This window comes from Gossypium raimondii, chromosome 9, assembly GCF_025698545.1.
Source record: "Gossypium raimondii isolate GPD5lz chromosome 9, ASM2569854v1, whole genome shotgun sequence".
Classification (NCBI taxonomy): Eukaryota; Viridiplantae; Streptophyta; class Magnoliopsida; order Malvales; family Malvaceae; genus Gossypium; species Gossypium raimondii.
The window spans coordinates 41,719,180-41,733,644 of NC_068573.1; the positions used below are offsets into that span (position 1 = coordinate 41,719,180).

The following is a 14,465-nucleotide window of genomic DNA, read 5'->3' on the forward strand; positions in this document are numbered from 1 at the left end:
TTTAATCTGTAGTAATGTTTAACTGAATGTTTTATTTATTGGTTGAGAAGAAATTTTAAATAATTTTAGAGATTATGTTTTGTTAAAAACCTCATCGTTTTTCTTTACAATTCAACAAATAATATAATTTTTGTATTTTTTTTATCCATGTAAAATAATTGTCGAAAAACACACTTAATCAACCTACAAAACACGAAAAATTAATCACTAGACTCGCTCTAATGAATATCTTGAAAAGAAAAAATTCTTTCAGAATTTGACCACGTTTATTTCATAACCATGTTGAACATCTGTTTATCCTTTTGATGGTGCCAAAACTTTAAATCTTACATTTACCATGCATGATGAAAGCCAAATCATGCATGTCCCACGCAATCTAAGCACGACGAAAACCATGTCATATCTTTTCTTTTCCCTTTTCCGTTCACATATAATGAACATTAATTCCATGCAAGGAAGGCAATAAAACTATACTACGCAACAACCTCAAAAAGGACCAGCTCATGGTATCATCTTCCCATCTTTTTTCTTTTCTTTTCTTTTTTATCTTCCCTGGCTATTTAGGGTGGATTGCAGAAGAAATTTCCTACAGGCTAAAGCATGATTGAAGATTCTGGCAACATAACAAAGAATTTAAGAAGAGAAAACATAAGGAATTGCCTCTTTGTACATGGACAAACAACGGACTATCGTGCAACCGGCCGTGCAATGGACTCATCCAATGACAGGTAATTATCCGTTCCAATCATATCCAAGGAACCAGGGTTATACGAAGAATTGGCAGAGTTCCTAGACATTTCATCCGAGTTACCTTCTCTAACCATCATACCTTCCTTTTCAATTAGGATGGCATCTTGGATCTCCTTGAGAACTTCCGATATCGATGGCCTCATATGTCCGTGAGGTTGCACGCAATTTAAAGCTTTCTCAGCTATCTTCCACATTGATTGAATGTCATAGTCATTGCGAAGGTAAGGATCAATGATTCCTTGAATGTCCCCACTCTCGATATGCAACTTTGCCTGCAATATTATTTATTGGAAGAAATCAACAAATGAAATCTCAATTCATTTTCCAAACCATAAGCAGCAGTAGGAAAGTATATAGAGAAACAAAGTAACATTTTGAACAATGTCATTGCTTTTGTATACTATTAGTTACTGTTAAAAGTGAATTAGAGGTTCAGAAGTTATGAAAAACTATATATTTATATGATAGTTGTGAAACTACATGAAATTACCCATTGGACAATGTTTCGGCAATTAACGCCAAAGCTTTCATTAGATATGGCTTCTTGACCAGACATCAGTTCTAGAAGAATCACACCAAAGCTGTAAACATCGCTTTTATCCGTTAATTGCTGGGAGATATAATACCTGCGCACCAAAAGCATTCAGCAACAGTAGATTTGGTGTCTTATGCATGATAACACTTATCTAAAAGACAAATCCCTCTACTTTGTTTCTTATATATAAATCAGTGCAAATGGTCATTTAAAATGATTTCAACAAAAGAAAGAAGGATTTAGTAGAAGCAAGGCCTTACTCAGGATCCAAGTACCCCACAGTTCCCCGAACTATGCTTGACACATGTGATGCTCCATCTACGGCAAGCTTTGAAAGCCCAAAATCTGAAACCTTTGCCCTCATGTGCTTGTCGAGAAGAATATTGCTAGTTTTTAGATCCCTATGGATAATGGCGGGAATACAGCCTGTGTGAAGGTATTCAATCCCTGAATAAAGGAATTGAAAGAATCAGACTTTCAATACTTGAACAAAGCAAGAAACTTCTGCACAGAGAAACTACAATTTAGTCCCTTAGCTTGAATACCTTTTGCAGCATCTTCTGCGATCTCAAGGCGTTTTATCCAACCGATACCACGTTCCTGTGTTAAAGGGCCTACAAATATTTACACATTGGTGAGCACTCAATCAATATCAGGTTTAACCTAAGAATAATTGAACTTACCATAAAGATGTTCTTTAAGAGTTCCATTGTGCATGAACTCGTAAACAAGCATACTTCTCCCATCTTCTTGACAATATCCAAGAAACTGTACCAGGTTCCTATGATGTATCCTTGAAAGAAGACTCACCTACACCATAAGTCAATTTCACATGATCTTAGCTTCAAATGGCCAATTAGAAATAAATAAATCGATGCAGCATAAATTATTTAAAAGCCTCAGTACCCTCTCTCAAGAAAAGAAAAGGTCATATTACGGCGAAACATTCCTTTTAAGAAAAGTTTCCAACCGAAAGCAGACTTGCATACTACCAATTCACTTGAGGTTTATCAGTAAAACTCATCGAATGGATCTAAGTTCTAACAAATTCATAATTTGTATGAAAATTTATATTTTTATCCTGTCAGCTCGTTTCAGAACCCATACATGATAAAGCATTGAAGGCATCCTAGTCAAATAAAGTCACTTCAAATCTGACTATCATTACCGAATTGCCCGGCTTCAAGGCCTAGAATCTGGTGTTATGTTCTTTACCTAAATAGCCCTTAAAAATGGATGAAATTCCCTTTAAAACATCAAGGAGATAGAAACCTAATACACTGACTACTACAGGTTTATATATGAGAAGCCTCAAATGAATAAACTTAGCTATTATTCTTTCAAGTTCAATGGTCAAACAACTCTCATGTCACTATTTTGAATTTGATTTTTATCTCAAGGGAAAGATTAAACAACTGTCAGAAAAGTTCCAAAATAACAAAACTCATGAACACCACAGACAAGCAGCAAAACTCCATAATGAGGAACAAGGGTTTGAAACTTACCTCATTTGTAAATTCCCTCTTTCCTTGGAAGGAATTACTAGTGAGAACTTTTACCGCAATTTCCTTCCCATCTTTCATTTTCCCATAGTATACAACTCCAAAGCCTCCAGAACCAATTTTTTTCTCAAAATTGTTTGTAGCATCTTCTATCTCCAGTAATGTAAAGCAATTAGCAGCTTCAGTGGGAGCGTTACTTAATGAAGAAGCAATTCTTTGACCTTGAATAGGCAAAGGATGATGAAATTGTTCTGACATAAATTTGAAGATATTAAGCATGTCAAGCCAGATATGCAATAGATTAGCCAAAGCCAAACTTTCAAAAACCTGGTTCCATACCTTGTTCATGTTTTTTCTTCCCCTTGCGCAAAATAATGCAAGACAAAATCGTAGATATAAGCAGAAAAGCAGCTCCAACGGAAGAACCAACAATAATAGTACTAAGGTGCTTTGCTCTTCCACCCCCCTCATGAAGGTTAATATTTCCAGCATAGCTGTGGGAAAGTAGTAGTTAGTAAATATTTTGGGCTAAACTAACAAAGAAGCATATATTAGTATGAAAGGAGAAAAAATGTTAACAGGGAAGCCAAAATATATGTATATTTTTGCCTACCAACTAGCAGATAGAACATATTTGCAGTTTGTGTAGGATTCCTTGACGGGCTACTATTGAGCAACTTTTGTTATTCATTAGAAGATTAGCAGTAGGCCTTCGATAATATCATTACAAGGGAAGAAAACCATAAAATAATAATAACTGCAAAGAGTGCAAATTCAAAACACTAATATTTACTTATCAGGGACTCTATAGCAACTTATATGGCAACTCATGAAGAAGTTTCAATAATAACACCTATCTGGGGATTTAGAACATTATAATCCTGTTAATGCACACACTATATTCAACTCTGTTCAAACAATGGTCTCACGTATCTCCAAAACTAGCTTGTAATGATATACCATTTCCAAAAAAAGAGTTGTATACATCTAAGATGAACCTATGATACACCAATTATTAAGCATGTTAATGAATTTCAATTACATTTTATGATACTCACTTCAAAGCCAAGTTTTTACTCAGAAGGCCTGATGGCACCCTTCCAGTTAACATATTATTCTGCACATACCTGCATCATGAGAGCATCAATTATATAAGACTTTCATTTTTCCTAGAAAGCAACATGGAAAACAATGACACATAACTAAAGCAATAGAAAATGAGCAGTAACTAATGCATGAAATACATCTTAGAATATCACTAGTAAACCGTGGAAACTTCTATCAGGCAAAATCAAAACAACAGACAAGTTGGAGTGACTTACAGTTCCCTCAAGTTTGGTAGGTTCATCAAAGATGAAGGTAGCTCACCCGTCAAGTGATTGTTTTCAAGATGACTACATGAGACAGATTCTTAGTCAGCAAATTCTTCACAAAAATATCACAATTAAGAAAAGAGCACTCAGTATTTACATGATCCTTAGGTCCACACATCCGGTAAAATCTGGTATTGGACCAGTCAAGGAATTCCCATCAAGCCATCTGTAAGGAATAGATAAGAAATAAGATTTTTTAGGGGGTAAAACGGGTGTCTCAACCAATTGAATTAAATAGCCAGCTATGGAAAGAATGCAGTTTGAAACTTACAACTCAACCAAACCGCTCAATTTTGTAAATTCTGAAGGTATGTTCCCCGTTAAATTCTGGCTGGATAAAAGGCTGCCAAGCACCACATAAATAAAAGAAGTCATAATGTATTCGTATTTGTTTCAGATACTACTGAAACAAACAATTTAACAGAAGTGGACAAGAATCTCCAGAGGCATAAATCTTTACATTGACACTATCTTTGGCTGTCTGTCTGAATTACACCGCACCCATGACCATGGAACAGGCAAGCAAGGGTCACCACCTTCCTGTGCCCAATCAGCTGATGGGTAGAGTGCGGCCACATTAGCAATCACCATTCCTGCAACTCATGAGAACCTATTTTCAGAGGCACTGTGATTATAATTTTCATAATGAATCAAAATGAGACAGCAAAGTCTAATTAATAATCTAGACGAAAAACCAAGTCATAATCCCAAGAATCAAATCAAAGAGTGCATTCCACTAATCCATATTTATTGAATGAAACTTAACCTTACTTACCATCCACAGAACCATCATTTTTCTCCAGATACCTGTTTATCTCAATAGCATTCAACAGTGGCCCCTTGGAAGAATCAGATGTCTTCCCAAATCTAAATGATAATACAAAGGGAAGGGATATGTTAGGATATCCTGGTTCATAGACACGGTACTTTCCTTGGGCATTTTCTTGGATATTAACAACAGCTTTGCTCAAATCAGGTTGGCCTGGTAGCACCAGCCTAAATTTTCTGGACTCATCTGGAGCCAAGTCTTCAATTTCAGCAAAGTACGTGAACGCCCAGCCAAAACCGGGAAAACCATCTAAGTTCAAGCGGTAAGTTAATGATCCATTTGTACCAACTACAGCAGTCTGCATCACTTTTTCAGGAGGCATTTCACTACTGCTAATGTAAATTGACTTGTTCGTAGAGACTTTAACAGTGCCAGCAGCAACATCGACAAGGTAGTTTGCTCTCTTCAAAGAATCTGATTCCCATATTCTATCAAAAGGATCATCAGGATACCTGAAAAATAATTATACTTTATTTTATCTTCTGTAAAACAAATCTTTATGGAACGAAAACAATTCACATAATTCCCATAAATGTATATATCAATTTTCTTCGTGTCACTTTAAATGCTGGTCATTGATGGTTCATTATCTAACAGCAATTTAAAAATGTGCCCAAGCATACCTAACAGGAGCTTCACTGTCTGCACCAAAGTTGATTCTAGCAGAGACACCAAGGTAAAAGTTCTCTTCAAATGGCGTGTAGTAGATTGAACCATTGAACTGTCGAAGCTCTAATGTAGATATGAATGGCTGTCCAGTTGTAGCATTGGATAAACAGACACTAATAGTAGGACTGGTAGCCAGGAATATAAGTTCTGCCTTCTCTATAGTATTTGCATCCGATATAACAATTGTAGACCAGTGAGTAGCCCCAAGGGAAATGTCAAATTTTGGATAAACATTGTTGTTGTCAAAATTACCGTACAAGAAAGTTGCCCTTACAAGATACCTAGTCCTGCTTACAACGTTAAGCTTGTAGCAGTACTTCTTCGAATCAGCAGGGAAATGCCTGAGTGACATATACTGCTGTCTTGTCTCATTCGAAACAGATATGCTAGCTGTTTCTCCATAATTAAGAAAATCATCGGAAGACCACGAGAGGCCAAGTTCGTCAGTGAAATTTCCATCACCCCCGCAATTCAAACTCACAAAACCTGTTTCATATATTTAGATTTGTTAGAAATCACACAACTCCATTAGACCTCACCAGCCAAATCCTAGACCTAACGCACCATGGTCCAAACTAAGGGCAAATGAAGGTGGAAAAGAAAGGCCCCTGGCTTAAAGGATGTCAAACGTAATTTTGAAAATGTACTTTACAGGTGAATTGCATTTTTTCTAACACCTCATGTGCAGTTACTTGTAATAACTCCATAAATAAACCAAAACTTTGTGGTTTACAACTGTTTTACTCTTAATGCGCTAAGTTTATGCTAATGTGATTTAGACATATCATGACGAGAAAATTTTTTTAACTTAATCAAACTTTCCTGGTTGCATCATACTTTTTTTTTTCTATCCTTTGTTGCAACGTTGCAAGCATGTTCCCCAGGTTATGGGATTATGCTTAAAATAGCTCAAACAGCAAATAACTCTCCATCAGATCATTAAAACCATGAAGTATGAAGGTCATCGAACAAAATACAGATTGTTGGAACTGTTTAAATCGTTGTACGAATGACTAAATTTTGCTATTTTCTCCATGAGTTGGCTCATCAATAATGAAAACAAGACTCTATCAGTAAGGGAAGCAACACCGAAATCGGGTCAATAGGTTAGGATTCTAATTTCCTCTGACACACGTAAGCAGTCAACTATGCATCAGTTTTTTCACAAATTCAAAACCAGAAGGATTTTCTGCCTTCCTCTGGCCATAGCTGTTGCCTCTTTTGCTCATCTACAATGGTCAATATTTTCTAACATATAACATCTTAAAAAAAAAAATAAGAACAGAACAAAGAATTTTCTTTTCACAAAAAAGATAACTAGTTGTTAGCTTAGCTACACTAGATGAAGTTCAAATCACTAAAAATAAAACCACTCCTAATAGCTCACTATAGCAATCTTATAAAGATAAAATGACGACAGAAAACAAATATATCACTCAAAATATAACCCAAAGTTAAAATCCTGAAACAGAATGATCCCAAGATTGATACATTTTTCTAGAGGAATAGATGAGGTATTAATAAGGTTAAAACAGCCTAAAAAATACAAGAGATTATATGAGATAGCCCATAAAATCGATGCCCTTAAACCACATATCACAAGAAAAGCATAAATTTCACAAAACATGGAGAAAGTTGCAAACAAAGAACAAAGAGAACCCATTTTGTTAAATAACTACACAAATATAAATAAAAGGAAATACCTTGCATCTGAGCTGAAGAGGAATCCAAAAGAAGAAGCAGGGAGAATAAAAGAAGTGAAAAGAGAAGCCTTTTCTCCATCTCCATGGTGAAGGCAACAAATGGTAAAATGAGAGACCATGAAAAAGAAAAGAAATGGTGGCAAAAAGAAAGAAACAACAGCTAAAAAAAACAGAGCTCTTTGTGACTGTATATATATTAAAATACAAAACCCAGAAAAGAAAAATAATAAAAAATGAAAATCTGGTTTTGATGCTCTTTTAGAAATAGTAAATTTCAAAATTCACAAGTACCCATATTATGCAATTATACTTTGAAGTCAGCTAACAGAGAGAAAGAAAGAGTAAGTAAATATGAATCATTTGGAGAGAGAATCAGTGGTGTTCAAGAAAAAAAGATGATTCTTTTTCTTTTTCTTTTCCTTTCTTTTTTTTATTTATTTTTTTGGGGTTTTCTTAGAGGTTTTGTATGTTTTTTGTTTGCTGGCTGGTTGCTGTTTCTATGCTAATCGACTCAAGCATGAGACTTTATCTTTTTTATATATAATTATTTTTATTTTATTTCTGATATCTTTATGGAAAGGGAGAGAGAGTGATGAGAAAATTGTGGGTACCAATGGAAGTGGACTCTTTAAGAGGCTTTGATCAGATCAGATCAGATCAATTCAGGGGTAGATGGTAAACAAAGTAAGCAAAATGAAGGGAACAGATTTGTTGATCTTAATCACCAATTTTTCAAGGGCTTGATTAAGGATAAAAGATCCATTCCACCATTAGTTTTATAATATACAGCTTGTCATCATCAACTAATCTTCCTTTGTTTTTTACTAAAAAGAATCATTTGTAATTTTTGTATTTCATAAGAATTGCTCTAACCAGTTAAAGAAATCCCTACATTTTTGGTCATTTTTATTATAATATTACATTCCATGTCTTGGTTCAAAAAACTCTAATTAATTTTTAATTTAATTGGATATTTATTGATGAAGTTCTTTTCTTCACTTTTTGAGGATAATTTTTAGAAAAGGAATGAAAAATAAAGAAGTGATAATATATAGGGATAAGATAAAGGAAGCAAAGCCATATATCCCTCTTTTAATGAGATAATAATGATTTATGAGCTGAAGTTTACATGAAAATTGATACATATCAACTCATTAACATCATTCTAATTATGTTGGTATTGTGGAGGGCCTTTTCTAATTTATACGGTAGAGTTTTTAGATTTTGTAAAATAGGGTTAAAATAACGAATATGAGGTAAATTGTGAAACTTTAAAAACCGAGGGGCCATAAAGCAAACTATATGGGGGATTTTGGGCACAATAAATTTATGGGTTCTTATCTTTTCGATAAAGGATTGTTTTTAGTGCATTAAAATTGATAAAGAGAGTAATTAATTGCTGCATTCAGCAGTTGTAAAAATGTAAGTGTGATTGTAAAATTTTAATTTTGTTAATGTGAAAGAGTTATTTTTCCATGAAAACAAAGTTGTAATTTGAAGATTATGTAATGAATTGAACGGAATATATGTGGTCTATGGGTTTTGGTGTTAACATCCAGGTCGAAATCATAGCTTATTCTTCCATGTTAAGAAAAGCCTGCTGAAACATACACCGTTGATGTAAGTATAGGGAATGGGATGTGGATCTCATTTTACCTGTTGCTGATTTTTTTCTTAATATTACCAATTGTCAATGAAATAACAAACTTTAGCAAAAACCAATATAGTGTCAACCTTTATTCAAAAGTAAAATGATGAATTTAACTAACTGCCAATATTGACTATACCATATTTATCTATTCTTTGTCTTAAAAAAAATACAATGACTTTAGAAATGTGATTCAAAGATAAGGACTAAGGAGCTGGGAGAACAGACTTGGATACCAACCAAACCATTAACCCGTCTTCAAGTGGGGGAAACTGGAAGTGCCTGATATTTTAGAATATTAACAGTTTAAAAAAAGATTGATAACTATTCAAAGTATTAATTAGTAGAAGGAAGATTCAAGTAGTTGTTTTATGTGTGTATTGACCAAAACGAGGACGAGGAAACCCCCACTTTCCATTTTCCACCACTAGAATGTCACTTAATCATTCACCATAAACTCATTTCAAAGTTGACCCCCAAAAATAAATTATAAAACACAATTTGTCCTTTTCAACACCATTCTAGTCCAATATAAGTAATTATCGGATATGGAAAACTCTAGGAAGGGAAGGAGACTGTGTAAGCGGATGGCTCATCCCTTTGAAATGGCATTGGTTTCGTATTATTTATTTAGAAGAAATGTGGGGTTGAGTTGATTTCCTTTTATCAAAGGTAGCTTTGTCCAAACTTTTCAAAAAGATAACATCTCTCATGATCCGCACTTGTCCTCGGCTTTCGTTTTTTCACTTTACTCGTTGGACTTCCCACCATATATATTACTTACTCCATCCTCCATTCTTTTCCTTTGTTTAATTTTGGTCTCTTTATTATCGCTTTTCCAAAAGATATCTCATCTCATCTCCCTATTCCGTTTTCTTTCTTCACTTCCAATTTCGTTTGCAAGCCTGTTTATTTTTCAATGAAGTGGGTTTGGGCTTCATTATTTCAATTCAAGTGGCAAGATTTTTATTGAAATATGGAAATGTTATCGATAAAAGTACTATAGATATTTCTAGGTGTGTTTATTCGGTTAAGCGACCCGAAATTGCTATAACCGAATTAATCGACCTTCTAAAATTTTTAATCGTTAACCGAATCAAATTTTTTTTAAAAAAATTTAACCGAACCGAAAATTTTTCGGTTACTAAGGTCGGTTAACTGAATTAACCGAAAATTATGTGTTGTTCATTTTTGGCTAAAAATTACCCGAATTACCCGAATTGAATCACTACATAATTAAAAACATTACATAAGTCTTAAAATTAACACATAATTGAAATGGAAGTCTTTAATATTCTCCATTTATATCCATTTCTTCTCTCCAAAAAATCTCCATTTGCATTAAATCTACAAAAAAAAATATGTGCAAAAATTTAGCTTATAAGTTAACAAGAATAAGATAGTAAGCATACCCTTCAACTCACGAAAGCTCATGAATTTAGGGTAGGCTCTGATGCATTCCAAGAAAAGTCTAAACATTGAATCAATTAAATAAGTAGGAGTGATATAGTAAAAAAATTGAAACTATTAAAATAAAACAATAAATATACCATTTTCAATCTTGTCAATATCTTGGATTTATTCTTCAATCTTTTTGATGTCTTCTTGTGATGATAATTTTCGAATCCAATCTTGAGTACACACAAGAGCTTGTACAATTTTAGGAGTTAAAGAACTCCTATATTGATCAAGCACACCTCCCCGTGCTAATCATGACTCAAGCAATCAGAGAAACACAGTATAGCTAACACATCTCTGGCCATTTTTGAAACAGTGGGAAATCTAGGGCTGTTCACTTTCCACCACAATAAAATATCAAAATCTTTAACAAATTCCTCATTAGCCTCAGCTAGATATTTATCCAACTCAGATGTTTTATCCTCACCACAAATTTCCAACTCACGCTTTTTATACAAAGCTTGCATTCGCCTTTTCATTTTTTGTTGTGGTTCACCAAGAGAAACATGTGTTGGCACACTCAATTGGCTACAAGTACTATGAAGTAGAGGTTTATACTTATCAAACAATTCATACAAATATTCCTTCAATTTTTGCATCATTTCACAAGCTTTTTCAGAACTAGATATTTCACTAAGTGCAAATTCAAGCTACTTTAGATTTTGCCTAGGATCTAAAATACAAGCAACAAACATAAGAAAAATCATCTTATCAATATCACCCCAATACTTATCATACTTCTCTTTCATCTTGATGGCCATAACACTGAAATCAACATTACTTTTTAACTGAGCATCTCGTAAAAGAATATCAATTTCAGAAAGCTCATCAAAAAAATTATTGAACGTGGCATATGAAGTGCCAGATATACGCAAAGTGACTTCATAAAAGTGTTCCAAGAAATCCCTCAAGTTTCTAACATTATCCCAATCATCCACACTAGGCCAACTCTCTCCCCTTTCAAGTTCAGCCCTAAAGTTTGTATCTTGCTCCTCAAATCTCTCAAAAGTTCTCTCAAAGTTCTGAGCAGTGTCTAACATTAAGTAGGTCGAGTCTCACCTAGTACAAACATCAAGACACAACATCTTCTTGCACTCTATCTTTTCCACCACAACACATTCCTTAAACTTTTGTATTCTAGCTGGAGATTGTCTCACATATCTAACAGTCCCCCTAACACGTTCAACAGATTTATTCATTTCCTTTAAGCCTTCAACAACAATCAAATTCACAATGTGTGCCATACATCTCATATAAAGATATTTACCATTTTGAACTAAACCTCCTCGAGGGTTAAATTTCTTTCTCAAACAACCAATAGCAATATCATTTGAACTTGCATTATCAATAGTAACAGTAAACAACTTATCAATCCCCCAATTCAACAAGCATTTCTCAATCACCATCCCAATGGACTCACCCTTATGACTAGAAATTGGATAAAAGTTTAAAATATTTTTATTCAATTTCCAATAATTATCAATAAAGTAAGCAATGATGCACAAATAATTAACTCTTTGTAAAGAAGTCCATGTGTCAGTAGTTAAGCAAACTCTAGAACAAGAACTTCTCAAAGTTTTTTGTCTTGATCCTTTCATCTAAGTACAATTGGTAAACATCCCTAGTCATAGTAGTTCGTGAAGGAATATGAAACCTAGGACATGCCACAAACATAAATTTCTTAAAACATTCACTTTCAACAAACTTGAAAGGTAATTCATCAATCACAATCATTTGTGCTAATCCTTTCCTACATGCTTCTTGATCAAATCACCAAGTTGAAAGATTCCCCTCCCCCCCTTCAACTCCTTTTCTAGGTAAAACTAGTTGTCCTTGAGTATTTTCAACAACATTACTAGGATTTTTCTTACATGAACCAATATGATATTTCAATAACCCTGTACCATTTTTTCATATCACAACAAAATTTCTTTTGACAATAATTACATTTAGCCTTACTTGCACCCTGACTATTAATAATCTTAGTGAAGTGAGACCAAACTTCTGACCTTTGAGGAGCGACTTTTCTTTTCCCGGTAGTCCCCTTTGTTTGGCTTGAAGCTCCAACTCCCGAATTTTTAGAATCTATCGAAGTAGGAGGTATAACACTACCCTCAATAGATGTTGGTTCGGTTGACATTCTGCAAGAAAAAAAATATAATAAATTAAAATAATATCGAGTCATCAATTCGGAGAGACAAAGGTTGAAATTGGTTAGCAAAAACACAAGCATTAGAAGAGTCAACAACGCAAATTGAGGCATTAGCCACTAGATTAGGAGTCATTTTACTGGTGCATTGACTCTCGCAAACAAAACCCTGCTTTCCTCAACAAACCATCGAACTCCAATATAAAAAAGTAGAGGGAAGATCGGAGAGAGGAAGGACGGATGGCGCTCAACAATCCAAATAGAAGTTGGTTGCACGATGGCTATAGTAGAGATTAGGGGTTTTAAGGTTTCTTTAAAATTTGAGAGAGAACTAGAAAAAATTTTGAAAAGGATAACACTTTGCTAAGTTACTGTTAAAGTTATTAGAAACTTGTTTGATAGCGCCAATTTTAAATAGATATTAAAATTTAAATAGATATTAAAAATCTATGAAAGAGAATTTAAAAAATGCATTTTTTCATCTTATTTTGAAAATGTAGAGATTAAAATCTTTTATCAATAGAATGAAAATTGAAAATTGAAAGGCTGCAGACAGTGAGACAACTATTTTCTCTTCTTTTAAGTTCAATAATCTTTTGCTATTTTTATAGTCGCTACAATATGTTTATTAATGTAAATAGAAAAACAAAGTGAGTTATTAAATAGATGTTAAAAAATTAAAAACAAGAGCAAGTTGTGTTAATTATATATTACTTTCATGTTTATTGGATTTATGATTTGGTTTTAAACTGTTGAATTTCTAAAAAGAAATACTATATTGTATTTAATATGTATTAAATAATTTATTTTATAGCATTATAAAATAAATTTATCATTTATCTTTTGTATTTCAATAATTTTTAAGAAAAATAAAAATTAAACGAAATAGAATATGCAAATTAGGAGCATGAGCAGCAAGCAAAGCAAGAGTGATGAAGTAATTGAAACAATTATATTTTAATATAATGCCAGTATCTTTGAAAATTGAAATGGAAACAATTTTCAAAACAAATTCAGTATCTTTCAAATTGAAGGCACATTCAAAGACAGTACTACTAACGAAAAATTTCAAGTTTTTCCATAGAAATTCCAAATTCACAAAGGAAAAATCCTCCTACATTTTCTCAGCCACCAAACAAAACATAACGTCAAGGAAAAAAAATCTTGCAGATTACTCCCTTTCGAAGCAGGCTGTACTACTAACGAAAAATAGCAAGTGGGAGTTTGCAGTGATTCAGAACTTAAAAAGATAAAAGAAGAACTGAAGAAGAATAAGAAGAAGAAGAAAAGTTAAATCAGAAAAAGGTAGACAAACTAAACAAAAGAAAACCCTAAAATATATATGCCATTGAAGAAATTGGAAAAAAAAACGAAAGGGAAATTAGAAGAAAGCAAACCTGGCCTCTGGGTATTGCTGTGCTGGAAGAGAAATGGACAGCAAAAATGGTGGATTTTCCCGATTCGACTGAAAATCTAAGATTAAGATTGAGAAATGAGAACTTGATTTGTGACTTTGTGTTGCTGTTACCACTTACCTGCTGAGTGCTCTTGAGAAAAGGTTTGGTTCTTGGGCTTGGAGCCTAGAGGAGAGAAAATAAATTGGGTTGGTCGGCTGGGTTTAATTTAAGGCTCATTACCCTGTAAAATTCGGTTAAACTAAAAAAATTCGATTAACCGATCGGTTTCAAACCGATTTAACCGTTAACCAAAAAATAAAAAATTTCTTAACCGACCCCCGACCGAAAAAAATTCGGTCGGTTAACCGAATTTTTTCGATTTTACCTGAATTTTGCACACCCTAGATACTTCCAAGAAGGCACTCGAAATTTTCAGATTTTTGAATTTTATA

General features: G+C 33.7%; 1 protein-coding gene and 2 long non-coding RNA genes across 3 annotated transcripts; all 3 read right to left on the minus strand.

Moving 5' to 3' along the window:
- Positions 1-244: 244 nt before the first annotated feature.
- LOC105799812 (probable LRR receptor-like serine/threonine-protein kinase At1g67720) lies at positions 245-7,867 on the minus strand. Its single transcript, XM_012630570.2, has 15 exons — positions 7,362-7,867; positions 5,613-6,144; positions 4,936-5,441; positions 4,621-4,753; positions 4,432-4,503; positions 4,258-4,326; positions 4,110-4,181; positions 3,846-3,914; positions 3,127-3,281; positions 2,791-3,038; positions 1,969-2,095; positions 1,831-1,899; positions 1,546-1,732; positions 1,241-1,376; positions 245-1,022 (listed from the first exon to the last, which is right to left on the minus strand). The coding sequence occupies exons 1-15, from the start codon at positions 7,444-7,446 to the stop codon at positions 687-689; spliced, it is 2,796 nt and encodes a 931-aa protein (XP_012486024.1). The 5' UTR covers positions 7,447-7,867; the 3' UTR covers positions 245-686.
- A 2,353-nt stretch (positions 7,868-10,220) lies between these two features.
- Positions 10,221-10,706, minus strand: LOC128032802 (uncharacterized). Its single transcript, XR_008189133.1, has 2 exons — positions 10,560-10,706; positions 10,221-10,356 (listed from the first exon to the last, which is right to left on the minus strand). It is a non-coding gene; the product is annotated as an uncharacterized LOC128032802 (long non-coding RNA).
- Positions 10,707-10,786: 80 nt separating this feature from the next.
- LOC105799816 (uncharacterized) lies at positions 10,787-14,210 on the minus strand. The gene is made up of 2 exons (XR_001135672.2): positions 14,014-14,210; positions 10,787-12,608 (listed from the first exon to the last, which is right to left on the minus strand). It is a non-coding gene; the product is annotated as an uncharacterized LOC105799816 (long non-coding RNA).
- Positions 14,211-14,465: the final 255 nt, after the last annotated feature.